At 40.4% G+C, this 14,061-nt stretch overlaps 2 protein-coding genes across 2 annotated transcripts; one reads left to right on the forward strand and one right to left on the reverse strand.

Moving 5' to 3' along the window:
- Window positions 1-2,672: 2,672 nt before the first annotated feature.
- On the reverse strand, window positions 2,673-9,487 carry si:rp71-39b20.4 (potassium voltage-gated channel subfamily V member 2). The gene is made up of 4 exons (XM_039816043.1): window positions 8,708-9,487; window positions 7,949-8,582; window positions 6,771-6,896; window positions 2,673-4,712 (listed from the first exon to the last, which is right to left on the reverse strand). Exons 1-4 carry the CDS (start codon window positions 9,244-9,246, stop codon window positions 4,383-4,385), a joined length of 1,629 nt encoding a protein of 542 aa, XP_039671977.1. The 5' UTR covers window positions 9,247-9,487; the 3' UTR covers window positions 2,673-4,382.
- Window positions 9,488-10,486: 999 nt separating this feature from the next.
- On the forward strand, window positions 10,487-13,740 carry rps28 (ribosomal protein S28). Its single transcript, XM_039816045.1, has 4 exons — window positions 10,487-10,611; window positions 10,896-10,943; window positions 11,638-11,760; window positions 13,615-13,740. Exons 1-3 carry the CDS (start codon window positions 10,573-10,575, stop codon window positions 11,758-11,760), a joined length of 210 nt encoding a protein of 69 aa, XP_039671979.1. The 5' UTR covers window positions 10,487-10,572; the 3' UTR covers window positions 13,615-13,740.
- The last annotated feature ends 321 nt before the right edge of the window (window positions 13,741-14,061 follow it).

A 14,061-nucleotide genomic window follows, 5' to 3' on the forward strand; every position in this document is an offset into this window, starting at 1 on the left:
ACTCGCAACCCAAGATGTTATAAATGAAATGTTGCTCCATTATTTCACTCCGATATTCTATTCAATAGACCAGCGACTGTGTGACAATTGTTTACAAGGTTTGGTTTACAAAGTGCAGTCTGAACGCTAACAGAACCACGTGAAAACTTTTGCAACTTCACCCCCCGCATCGCACCCAGTCTACCCAACCACAGGTGTGAAAGCGCCCTTAATCTGTATTTCTTGTTGAATGTGTTAAAGTTGATGCTGTTCATTTACATTTTCAAATGAGTCAGTACAGACAGATGTTACAGACGTTAAACTAATCAGTGTTTATTTTATTCATCGTTGTACCACTGATGTCCCAATGGACTCAAGAGAAACGTCTACTGTGAACTATCAATGCCTCAGTGTTTTCTGTTTTATTGTTATGTTCTGTGATATATCATTGTGTTTGTGCTCCCAAAATATCGTCTTGTTTGGCACTTCAGGGCCACCATAATTAGATGCAAAATTAGTCATACGTTTATGTTTTTTTCTTTAGTTTCCCAGTCTGATGTGTTTCTTTATTGATGTAGTTTGAAGCTGCTCTAATTGATATTTTATATAAACACTGGATCAAAGGACTGTGTCTTGTGAAAAGGGTCGCTCATTGGGCATGAATAGAGAATTATCACTCGTCCCTCCAGTTCCCTTCAGCGCTACAGAGCATATTAGCATCTTTCAGCTCCTTGTTTTGGTTTTCACGTTACTGCTTTCAGTCCCACCGCTCTCATCAACCTTGTTAAGCAGCAAAAGCAGGTGTTTTCTGCTCTGATAAAATGACTGTACACTCCCTCCTCAGCATTAAATGGCAGCCAGAGAAAGTTAACATGGTGGAGCATTTAGCAGTTAAAGAGCCAGATGTTTTCCTCAGGAGTTGGTGGTGACCAAAACAGAGCTGCAGAGAGAGTAAATATTGGACTCCAAATAAATGCTAATGTTGCTGTGTGCTGGGTGTTTGAATACCACCTGTTGGCTACGTAGGCTACTTAAAATCACTTTTTATTGCTTTATGGTCATTCAGACTCAGGTTCAATTCTGACCTGCAGTCCTTTGTTGCATGTCATTCCCCCCTCTCTCTCCCCTTTCACACCTTGTCTGTCCTATCAAACTAAGGCCTAAAATGCCAAAAAGAATTATCTTAAAAAATATATTTAAAATAGGCCTATGCTTGTATTGTCACCCTATTTTGTTCTATGTCAAAGATTGTATGTGTGCATGTGTCTGTCTGTCTGTCTGTCTGTCTGTCTGTCTGTCCGTGTGCACTTGGCTGCATCTATTCCTGTCCATTCAGTTCAGGCTGAGTCATGTGAGACAGCCAGGATCTCTTAGTACTATTGAGTTTTTATTGACGCTGACGGGACTAGTAAACCATTTGCTTATCCTGTAATACTATTAGACAGGCAGCGTCGTCCCTCAAATGAATGAGCTGTGCTACTATAAAGTGCTACTGTAGTAGCAATGGTCTTCAAGTCCATCTAAAGGGAATGTGGATGGTCATGATAATAGTTTTGATGCAGAAGAACAGATTTTTTTATTGAGCAAGATACTATACTCATTTTTCATTCTCAGGGTCTTGAGGACTTTATAGAACATTATGATACATAATAAAAGCTGTGTTCATTTGTTCCAGCATGTTGTTGGTTTTGTGGTTATTTTGTCGCGTTTTTAAGCACAACTAAGAAAAATGATGACACAAAATAATATTGACACATTTTACAGAATTTGCTCTCATTACTGAAAAGGGAATACATGTATATTACTGTTCTGAAAATGAATGAAATGACTAGAAATCCCCGTTAAGTGAAATACATAGCATATGCCCTTCTTTTGTCAACTTTTGTTGTTATATCACCTATGTAGTATGTACCACATTCATACAGTTATAAATGTTCTTGCACAAGAGCTGTCAGATTGCTCAACAGATTTCAACCATTGACTCCAATCAAAAACCTTTGAAACCATTGTATCATTACAGAAAAATACAAACAGAAATTGAACACAGCCAGCAAGATCATCAGTGCCCCTCTCCCCACCCTGCTGGAGACATACAACCAGCGGTGCGCTTGCAGGGCCATCAACATCATCAAAGACCATTCCCACCCTTCCCACTGCCTTTTCTCCCTCCTTCCATCTGGGAAAATATACAGGAGCCTCCACTCCAGAACTAGCAGGATGCTGAACAGCTACTTTCCACAGGCTGTTAGCATTGGCGGAGTTTGACATTCAAGCCAGGGGGGGCAACAAAAAAAAAAACTCATTGTAGCAGATGAGACCTGGGGAACACAGCACAAGCACATATGGACAAAACAAACATGCTAAATAAACATATGTTTATTTTTTAAAGCAGATTTGAAATTACATTGTAACAATTTAACAAGTCGCCCTTATGAAATCCAATCGCGGCTGTGTTGGACTTAACACTTAAATTCCACTAAAATGTAACAGTGAACAATCAGTGTTGGACCTAAAGTGTGTTGAGATCAGAGGTGTATAGTCCAGGTGTCAGAAAGTAGAAATCCTGTCCAGCAGCTGTCCCAACCATCACTAAACCAGCTCCTCTACCAGGTAGATGAGCTCGTTAGTGAAAACACCTGTTCTAGATGTAGAGGCAGATCCAAAAACATGGCAGGATTTTTACTTTCTGGCACCTGGACTATACACCTCTGGATGAGATGCCTCTCCAAATGCAGAAACCAAGCGCAATCACACCATAAAACGTTAAGACACGTTAAGAAAAAATGAAAAAAGTTGGAAAGATGGTGTGAATCAGTCAGTGCTGGTATTAGTCATGACCAAACAAAGAACATATTTTTGTTCTCTTAAATCTGTCTCTTAAAACCAGTAGGCCAAACAAAACTTGAACAGATCTACTACTAAAAAAAACAACAACATTGCATTGAGTTAGTAAGTAAGTAGCCAATACGGCGTGTTAAAGGGGCCGTAGGTAGGATTGCGAAGATCCAGGACTTAGCCAAAAAATTTGAACATCCACAACTTCTCAGTCCCTCCCCCCCTTTCAGCTAAAACCCAAAACGGTCTTCTAAGCCCCTCCCCCCACAAGGGAGAATGAATGCGTGTGCATGAGCAGTGATTGGCATGCAGTTAGACCCCCCGGCCCTGATTGGTGCATCTGAACAGGAAGTTGTGGATTTTTGCAAATCCCACTACAGTCTGGAGGTGGTGCCAGATTTGATTTTTTTTATTTTTATTGACCTGCTTAATGTAGTTCTACTGAACATAGGGTCAGTTTCAACAAATATGACAGAAAGTTAGTTTTATAAGTCTTACCTACTGCACCTTTAAATATGTCTGGATGAGATAATACATGTGCTGACTATTAATAGCTCTATGGTACCCAGGACAGGAATTTGTTTAATGATCTTAGATGAGCTAGCACAGCCAGCCAGAAACAGAAAGGGTTTGACTACAGGAAAGGGTCATGCTTGATCCTTCCATCTACAGGCCAAGAACCTGTTCTTAGCTCAGTAAATCCTCTTTCCTGTGATCATGTCAAAAACCGACATGTTGGATAACGTTTATATGCACCATTGCCCGAGTAACTAGCTTGAGAAACAGTGGCTCTAATGTTTCCGACTTTTGCCCTTGAGTGACCAGACAGGAGGCGCAAGTGCAAATCCCAGTAATCCTTGACGACAAAATTAGACTCATGCTCTTGATGGCTACGGACACCCCACGTGCTGAAGCTCTCTTCCCATGAAGGTGCCATCAAGAGTGACTGGACAGAGAATACCATTTTGCCGACACATGAAGCATGGCACATGGAAGAGCTTTGCACAGGGGAGGACTTGTATTTTCTACAATGTATAGTCTAAAAAGTGGAAGACAATGACTACACCATGGTGTTTGAACCGGTTGGTATTTAAATCATTGCCATTCAACTCAGAGTTATACTGTCTGTTGTGCGAAGTATTAAGAATGTAAAGTTAAATGTAAGAGACCATGTTGTTGTCCACAATAGTTCATTAACAGCACTTCCGATGATAAGAGTTCTTCACAAGTATCACACTCCCATTAATATTGATACTACTTGACCTCTTTGTGTCAAACATCTATTTCAGTTTAGCTGGAATAAGTTTCCATGCTTAGGTATTCTTGGAAACAGACAAGCTGTCCAGCGGAAGCATCTTGTCCATTTGACAGATCGGACATAGCGTGCAAACAGCACTTACTGTAAAGCTGAGGCTTTAAGCTTATCTCAACTTGCTTCTGTCCCCATTCCCCCCCCTCCCCTAGATTGTTTATCTTAAATCACACAGGCTCAGAGTTGGAGGCAGATGGGGTCTTACAATTTCTGGACCCATGAGTGATAAGGCCATTTAGGGTGAGCGAGGTCGCAACTAGTGGGCAGCTAAATCCTCCCTCTGATGGACAGTTTGACTAACATAGGGCCGATAGTGTATGTCGTCATCAGACTCCTCCGGCTGGGGTGCGAAGCAGTTGTCAAACTTGCGCCTCATACGTTTCTTCAGCTGGAAGGTGCGCTCTGTGTTTGAAATTGTGTATTCCTGTTCCTTCAGTTTGGCGTAATAGTCGGAAAACTTGTTGAACAGGATGGAGATGGGCATGCCATTGAGGATGATGCCAAAAGAGATGCAGCCAAACGCCACACAGCGGCCGAGATAGGAGATAGGTACGACATCTCCATAGCCCACAGTAGAGATGCTCACCTGTAGGGAAGAAAAGAGTAAAGTGAGTCAGCTTACATGCATGATTTGTATCCTGTTTTTGTTTTTTTACATTTAACTTGAAGACATTTAGAGCATGGCAGGAAAATGAAATATTGTGATTTCTTTATTTGTCCCAAAGAGGAAGGGCTCATCCTCATGGTGCCTTTCAGTCTGCCTAAAACCACCCCATGATCATGGAAGAGTCCAATAATTTAAATGTTTCCTGATCAGTTGCCATGTTGCAAAGTTGAACATGAACAGAATCAAATAAACCTCCAAGACTGCACTGCAACACTTTCCATCTCTCGAATGCAATCACTGTGTCTGGCCACAAACAAGAAGCATTACACCGAATTAGAGTGGATTAGACACATAAGGACAGCTGCCACCAGATAAATAAAACTAATTTACACAACACAGAGAACCGGGCTGATGACAAGTACACTAGCAAATTAAAAAGAAGCAAGTAAAATTTGAGGACGTTGTCACTATTACACTGAACAACAAGGAACAGCAACAGAGGAAAGGAATACTACATCTTATTTCTTACCATAGTTTGCCATGTTAAATTAAGCTATGCAACAGAAACAGGATATAGAAAACAGGATCCAAAGTAGTGGAGCCTTTTAATATGTATTCCTGCACAATGCCTGCGAAATTAAATAGATGATTAACTAAATATACTGCACCCTATTCTATATTTACATCGTCAATTGCCAAATGGGTTTGACACAATTCCAACAACTATAATTAAAAAAAGGTATCTGCCAACTCAGGCAGTTTTTTTTTTCTTGTCACCACTTTGCTATTTATTCACCATTACAACCTTTCCCAATAATTAAAGGAAACATTTGACCTTCTGGGAAATATCTTGCTTATTTATGTTCCTGCAGAGAGTTAAATGAGAAGATTGATACCACTCTTATGTCTGTTATGTATGAAGCTAGAACCAGCAGTGGGTTAGCTTAGCTTAGCACAAGGACTGGAAACAAGGACACAAACAGAAATGTAGAAACAACAAGTCATGATTTTACAGTGAGAACATACTGTTACATCTTGGTTCGGGGCAGAGGTAGAGGCTGGACACACTCATGGGGTAATTAAATCACAGGCTTTGCCACAAATGCCACTCACTCTTGTGGAAGCTGATGTTCTTGAGCAGAAAGTTACCAAGATAGCCCCTAAATAATAAGCTTGGGAGCAGAGAACACATTTGGTTACCATGTTTTTTTTAGTTGCAGGACATCTGATGCCTAGTGCAGGTAAGAATTCATTTTTGTCAATGGTTGGTGCTTAAGCACAGGCCAGTTTGGTGGCCCTCACTCAACAGTTAAATACCATCTTGTCACATGTTCATTGCTTGGACAAGCCACAACAACAGCACAGAAGATGCCTCTGCCTGGTACCGTGTACTTTTGGTACTCTTGGTCTGACTAAGCAGGGAGCACATATCGCGGTAGGCCACCACACTGCTGACTCATACTGACCCCTCCCCATACTAATCTCCTCCTCTTACTTTTCAGCACAGTCAAGAGGAAGAGTTTGGCACAGTTCATAACCAAGCTAATTGATCCGGAAGAACCGGCAAACATAAGAGCTGGTTGAATCCTCTTAATGCTGTGCACCATTCTTTGTTCCATTAATACTAATAGCTGTTCAGGTGTTGCCTGGTATTCAATTCAATTTTTGTTATAGTGTAAATTCATAAGAGAAGTTATCTCAGGACACTTCACAGAGGGAGTAGGTCTAGACCACACTCTATAATTTACAAAGACCCAACAAATCCCCCCAAGAGCAAGCATTTGGTGCAACAGCGGGCAAGGAAAAACTTCCTTTTAGGCATAAACCTCAGACAGAACCTGACTCTTGGTGGGTAGCCATCTGACGCTGCCTGTTAATGTGAATATGTTTATTCATGATGTTTCCATCCAAGTCGGGTGAAATAGTAAGAAAGGGGAAAACTAACTAACTTTACACTACTTGGATCCAGCCAAGATCAAGGCAAAGTCACCAAAAAGAAATGTTAGTCAATTAGACGTTGACGTTGATCCTACTCACCGCAGCCCACCACCAGGCATCTGGTATGCTGCTGAATGGTGTCCCGGGCTGATCCACCTCCACAGAGTGCATCAGAGCAGAGAAGGTGAAGATGCCCATGGCAATGAACAGAAACAGACAGCACACCTAAATAATGACAGAAGAGTACATGTCAACAGCAGTGCCTAGTCGTATTTGGTAATCAATAGATTTATACATTTGGGACCACCCATCTGATCACATGATAGTTTTAAGCTTTATTGTGACTCATCTAGAATACCTACATGCTATGCTGCATGTATTACCACATAATGTACACTATACCTACAGTATTTTGAACATGAATGGCCAATATTCGGTAGTTGCCAGGAACAACTGAGCCGAGAATGACACACAAGCTTTCCTTTACCGATGAGTCATATGTGTTAGATTTGTCTCACCACATGCGACAGCTCTAAGGGAGAACAGCAGTAAGTTGGACAAAACAAAAAAAAGAGCATGTTGATTTCTTAGGCAAAAATTATGGATTTAAAAACCTATTGTGCTGTTAGATGACTGTTTATTGTATACCATCAGCTCAGATCCTGAGCTAGCATTAAACCTGCATCAGTTTTTTTTTTTGACCACGCAGATGATAGGGAAAACAAGCATGATTGGCATTTTATCATCTTATAAATTTGCTATGGTGGCTTGTCAGCAGAACGTTGCCTACCAGCAGATACGGAGTGACATTAGCATTAATTTGGAGTCATGTTTTTGGCCACCGGACCAATAAAAGTCCAACATTCACTCTGCTTTTAGCTCTGTTTTTGGTCTCCACCACCTCCTTAGGGAAATATCTGCCTTTTTAGCTGCTCAATTCCCCACTATGTGTTCACCAGCTAGCAGCTTACTTTGTCTGTCTGCAGTTTGGTGCTGGGCAGGTATGTAAAGCTGAAGACAGCTGCCTGCTGCAGCTGGAAACAACTCTGATAAGAGCGGTGAGACCAAAACATTAAAGTTGCAGGCCTGAAAACAGAAACGATGAGCTCAAAGAAGCTAAACTGGGTGATACTTATGTGGGAGTTTATCACTACGAGCAACCTTAGTCATATACTGATTATAACTGCTTAAACTCTGTGTTCCATTGTTTTATCTGTGCATGTCCCCACAGTAAATGTATGTCATATGTATTTGTCTTGTTTGATACTCCTCCATACCTGCTCAGAGCACTGTCGGATGGTGAAACCAAACGCCCTCATGCCTGTGGAGTGACGGGCAAGCTTCAAGATACGGAAGATGCGCATCAACTTGACAACCTTCAGCACCTTGCTGACTTTACTGACCCTTGCCATGGTCTTCAAATCTTCCTTTGCACCTACGTCTTCTGAATCCATAACAAATGTCTCAAAAACGATCTGCAGGAAGTATGGCATAACAGCCACCACATCCACAAAGTTGAGAGCACTCTTCAAAAAATTTCTGATGTTGGATGTGGTGAGTAACCGTAAAAAGTACTCCATTGCGAAGAAAAGGATGGAAGACACCTCTATCCACTCCATGTAGGTTTTGTCACCAAGTTTGTACTGCCTGAGCTCACCTACTGTGTTCATTGTCATGGCAACAATAGAGATAAGCACAAAGAGACTGGAAAACACAGCAAACGCTTTGGCTGACAGTGAGGAGTAGGGATTCTCCATCAAGTCCCAAAGGATCTTCCGAAAGCTTCCAAGAAACATATTGCTGTATCCCTCGCCATCCTCGTGAGGCTTAATCTCATCAATCAACTCCTGGTTCACCTTCAGTTGGTCTCGGATGTCGTCCACTTTCTCCTCAAACAGAATGCGGCAGCACCTGAGAAGAAGAAGAAGATCATTTATTGTCTGATTTTACAAGAGCTCATCATGCTTGACATAAACAAACAGCAACGGACCAAACTACACAATACACATAGTGAGTATTAAATATCTACAGCATACCTTGGAGTGTCCTTCAGTTTCAACCCCCAGAATTTCATCTCTTCTTCAAAGTTGACAGGGCAGAGACTATCCATCACCCACAGCACATTACTGCAATAAAAGTGGAAGATGTAGTGGAAAAACATGGGGTCCCGGTCAAAAAAGAATTCGTCGTTCCGAACATTGTAATCGTCACAGAGAGTCATCCGCTTGGCCGGATCATCACAAAGGGCCAGGACTCCAATCCTGGTTTTTGGGTGTTTGAGGACCAAATGCTTTGGGATGTGAAACAACTTTCCACCTACGTTGAGCTTAACAATGTTTGATTTCCTTGGGTTTGGTGCAGGTTTTTTCTGATCTTTTTTTGCACTTTTTTTCTCATTAGGTGCATCAAGGTTGTCCATAGATGTCCATGCTTTCACAGAGCTGTCCTGTGAAAAGGGGAATTCACCCTCCTGTTCTTCATTGCTTTGTGAAAAACTTATCTCCCGTTTTATGGTTGAAAAAAGACTGGAGCGACGCTTTTTCAGCACTTTCAACTTTGGCAGTGCATGTGCCATTGTGACAGCTCGTCAGAAGACAAACCAATTAAAAAACGTTTTGTGCCAATCAAGTCAGGGAAAAACAACAACAGTATTCCACAAGATCTTCATTTAGGCTGAATATTGTCCTCTAAAAAAACTGCTCTCAGGTTAAAATAAAGATAAAGAAACAGCTACTGTGCTCGTCTCTCGCCGTGCAAGAAGATCAACTGCATGTGTTAGGGATTCAGGCTCTTTACTGATTCTCTAATCCCATTGCTGTTCTTTCTATCTAAACGCAAGTTAAAAATACTGTTCAAGAGGATTAGTGTGGTGATTTAAGGCTTGAGTTCTGAGAGAGGGGGAAAGGCGGAGAGAGTGGTGTGATGACTAGTGTTGCATTGTTAACGAGGCTATGGAGGGCTTTAGCATGGCAAGTTCACATTAATGCTGCAGCTAGATTACACTGGCTAGCTCCAGCTATTGTCCTTCTTAACTTGATTTTAAAATTTCCATCCCCAGAAATGAATGTATGGTAAAATTGTTTCCTTGTTTTATATTTTATATATTTTCTTAGTAATAAAATCCCAGTTTGGCAGTGATCCCTTTATAATAAATTACTAGCATATTAGTTTGTCAAAACGTAGTCAAGCAAAGTTAAAAGAAGAAAGAAAAATCTAATTTTGGTTATATGACATGATAATAATGACTGAGTGTATAGATCAAACTATTATTCAGTTTATTAAATCAATAGTTTAAAATGAAAGTAAAACATGCACTGTAATAATGTGAACATGCCACAAAAATAAATTTGCAGGCCCTACGTATGCTCAGGTGGCTACACAGTATTAGCCTAATGTGCCTGTTGGACACACTCTGGTGTTACCATAGGGTGTTACAGACATCCCAATCAAAAAGACTGTAAAATAGTTGTAGTCTCTGAAAGAATTCAATATACAACAGGAAGCAATTAAAATTAGCATGCATGTACAACATAGGTGTTAAACAACAGAGACAGTTGCCGTAGTTGTAGCCTATCCTTTTTGCCATATCACTGATTTAAACTTTACAATGTGGATTAATAGAGACAACACAATGACTTATGGTACGGTCCAGGGTTCCACCCATGACAATTTGCGTGAATGGTATTGGCCATTCGCCGGAAAAGGAAGTGGGAATCTTAAATGCAATTTCGATTAAAAACAATAATTTTAAGGTATATTTTATTAAGTAATTTGGTCAATCGTTTCTGAATTTAAGTACAGTTAATATAAAATTGTGAATTAAAAAAACAAACAAGAAGTACAGTTGCCATATATCTCTGCCGTGCACCACGTGACTTCCTTTCCGGTCTAACCTGACAACATGGACGCCAGCCGCGTGCAGCCGATCAAGCTCGCAAGAGTAAGAAAATGTATATTATGGTGGAAATAATCCTATCCGAACGGATATATGGCTATAGTAACAACTAATGTATTATACGGTCCCAAAACATTGAAGCTGTATTTACTTTTAAACATTATTTAGCGTACGGCACGTCGGCTCTCGTGCATCCATCATGGAGGCCCGTCCATGCTACAGTCTGCCAGCTAGCTAGTTCACTGTTAGCCTGCTGTAAACTGTTCTGGATTTATTTTAGTTCGGAACCCTCTATCGTCAATCTCACTTATATTTTGTTGTTGTTTCAGGTCACCAAGGTGCTCGGAAGAACTGGTTCCCAGGGACAGTGTACACAGGTAACTTGTGCTTAGAATGTCTCGGAGTAAGCATCTTACACCGTGAAATACATGGGCTTCTCTGGATCCCGAATTTATCAAATACCTACAAAATTAAAACTGTAGATCCGGAGATGTTTTTACTTTATAGATTAATGCGGTTGGTTTTACGTATCTTAAATTCAGGTCTGCGTGTTTTCTGTCAGACAAGACAATCAGAATCATTTATTTCCAATTTTGACTTGCAAGAAATTTGCCTTGGTGTATTTGGTGCATGCAATAACCACATTAAAGGGAATAAACAATAAGGCAAAGTACTGCTACAGTCAACAACATTAATACTGAATAGATGTTACAATAAAAAGACGCAATAACAAATGTATACACTATAACTAAGGGAAACTGGGAAAGTTGTACGGTTTAAAAACAAATGTTGATCAGGGTGTTCATAGTGTGTATAATATGACTTTTCACTTTTAGAGCAATGTTTAAAATTGGTAGTTGAGCTATACTAAAGGTTCCAAGTGTTAGTCACTCAGGTAGACTCTATCAAATGTGATTGCTGTAACTTTCCATGAGCTTATGTTTGATTTTTCATACCGGCGTACACTTTAGAGTGGATCACTAACTTCATGTCAGATTTACCTGTTAACATGTTGAAGGCTCGACTTGTATTTCAGTCGAATCGTGTCACTTCATCTGATCGTTCTTGCAGGTCCGTGTTGAGTTCATGGACGACAGCAACCGCTCCATCATCAGGAACGTGAAGGGTCCAGTCAGAGAAGGAGATGTGCTGACACTTCTGGAGTCTGAAAGAGAAGCCAGGAGGCTGCGATAGGTGAGTGGGGGGGGGGGGTATATAAACCAGCCACGTCTGTTGGCCTGTTAAGTGATAATTGTTGAACAGCTGGCATAGATCTTAGATCAGGACCCAAAAAAATCAAGCCCTACCCGTGCACGTTGTGTCCGAGCCCGGCCCGATACATTAGGTGTAATTATGAACCTGAGCCCGATTTTTAAAGCCAACACTTTTTTAATACGTGGGCCGTTGTAACTCATGTTCTCAACTACAATTCCAAATTTGAACTGCAGAAATCAGTTTAGAATAATCTTAATGAATAATGCAACAAGGACAAAGCATGTCAACTGCGTTGTTTGTTCAGAATGGAATGGATCTGAATGAAGAAACGTTAAATAAAATAAATTCGACCCTAGCTCCCTCCCTCAGACAAATAGTGTGGGTAACCGATCAAGGCAGCAACATAATCAAAGCCCTGGAACCATATAGGAGACTTTGTTGTCTCGATCACCTAATTAATAGACTACCGTCCTTTGGCACGGTCTGTATGCCGCCGCGCTACCCAGAGCTACGGGAGAAGCTGGAGAGGCATAGCTTCCTCCCCACCCAATTATGCTAATAAAGTAATGATTTAAAAAAAAAAAAAAAAAAAACGCACACAAATGCTTGATCAAGGGCCCGGGTCAAGTTCGGGCATAGAATCTAAACTAAGTTGGCATCATCCGAACAGTCTGCATTAGAGATGCCTATCAGCAATTTGAAGACATCAGTTTGGGCTGGTAATATGGGCACTTGTCTATTCATTTAATAGAATGAACAAATGTTATATATGTATTTTATATTTTTTAGATAATGGAAATAATAAGTTGTATCTCCTCTACACTAGTATTGCACTAGTGTAGTAGTCAGTGACCAGAAAGAAGTTGAACCCCAGCACACTGTAAAGCAAAATGTAATATTGCAACCCTGCAGTAAGTGTTATCTCTATGAAGGAAGTCTTCATTTCAGACTAAAATCTCCGTGTTTTAGGTTGTATTGGAAGGTGTTTCGGTGTCATGTCCTCGGTACGTAAATGGGGTTGGACAACCCTTTGGAAAACATCTTTCAGTACAGTTGCATACAAAAACACCACAGTCTGTGGCCTCACAATTACCACTCAATTTAATCTAGAGCTTTTTGACACAGTGTCTACAAAGCTGAACACTTAAGCTTCTCAAATGGAGGATTATTGCACCACATTTTGAGCTGTATTGTGTTATGTAACAGGGTTATATTTCTATTAGTAAGTGTATATCTGACCCCGCTATGTTGAAGTTTAAACTGTCAACCACTCATATGGGAGAGAGAGAGAGAATCATCCTTGTTGTTGCATGCTTTACTTGTGTTGCTGTTTGCAGCTACACAATTAAATGTCATTGCATGGCAGTGATGCAATGGATGCAACTATATATATAGCTATATATAGATAGATAGATAGATAGATAGATAGATAGATAGATAGATAGATAGATAGATAGATAGATAGATAGAAATAAATAAAGTTTTATTTTTTTCATTTAAGCTGTGTCCATGCATGGGTTTAGTTCTGTGGTTCTTGGAGCTGGTCATCAGGACTGCACGCAGTTCTCTCTCTCAATTTCCTCCTGGAACACCAGACAAATGCAGGACACAGGGCTGAGTTAATAAAAAAAAAATAAACCATGACAGTACTTGGTCAAAATAACCAGGACAATTTCAAATGTAATAAATTAGACTTGATAATATCACCTGAACTAGAACCCTGCAAGTATCATGTTTATACAGAGGTATTGCTTTTTGAATGTGTGTTGAATGTGTGTTTTGTTAGGTTTTTTTAGATTGTGTGTGTGTGTGACTGATTTCTTGTCTTTACAGGGCCCGCTGAAGCTTTGAGGTGCCGAGTCCATACTGTGAAGCAGAAGGACCCCGTCAGTTTCAATTGAAATAGCCTACGATCTCATTTGTTCAGATGCTTTGAAATAAATTTGGTTATTAAGATGAGCGTGGATGTCCTGTGTTTTTAATGCGTATAGTTAAATAGATGTGAACAGTTTTGATCATGATTAACGGACATTTCCTGAGGCTGCAACAGTGAAGACAAGTGGTCAATTTAGCCGAGTTAGTTTTCTCCTGGTTATTGGTTTGTCAGGTGTGGTCTAGGTATAGAGGCAGTGTGATTTTACACACACACACGTGTGTAAATGCACTGTGGACTTATTCATTCATGGTACTAAATATTCTGAGGTTACTGCAAAGTGCCACATTGCATAAATGACTGCCTATTTAATTTCAATACATGCATTACTATGGTGAAGTCCATAT

The sequence above is a fragment of the Perca fluviatilis genome, chromosome 11 (genome assembly GCF_010015445.1).
Source record: "Perca fluviatilis chromosome 11, GENO_Pfluv_1.0, whole genome shotgun sequence".
Taxonomy (NCBI): Eukaryota; Metazoa; Chordata; class Actinopteri; order Perciformes; family Percidae; genus Perca; species Perca fluviatilis.

Bases quoted from the DNA above. Each gene is read 5' to 3' on its own strand.
- si:rp71-39b20.4 (XM_039816043.1), bottom strand. From the start codon at position 9,246: ATGGCACATGCACTGCCAAAGTTGAAAGTGCTGAAAAAGCGTCGCTCC. The intron at 8,583-8,707 runs GTATGCTGTAGA...TCTTCTTCTCAG, and splicing joins AAACTGAAGGACACTCCAAG to GTGCTGCCGCATTCTGTTTG. The intron at 4,713-6,770 runs GTGAGTAGGATC...TCTTCCCTACAG, and splicing joins ATGCCTGGTGGTGGGCTGCG to GTGAGCATCTCTACTGTGGG.
- rps28 (XM_039816045.1), top strand. From the start codon at position 10,573: ATGGACGCCAGCCGCGTGCAGCCGATCAAGCTCGCAAGA. The intron at 10,612-10,895 runs GTAAGAAAATGT...TTGTTGTTTCAG, and splicing joins AGCCGATCAAGCTCGCAAGA to GTCACCAAGGTGCTCGGAAG. The intron at 10,944-11,637 runs GTAACTTGTGCT...TCGTTCTTGCAG, and splicing joins CCCAGGGACAGTGTACACAG to GTCCGTGTTGAGTTCATGGA.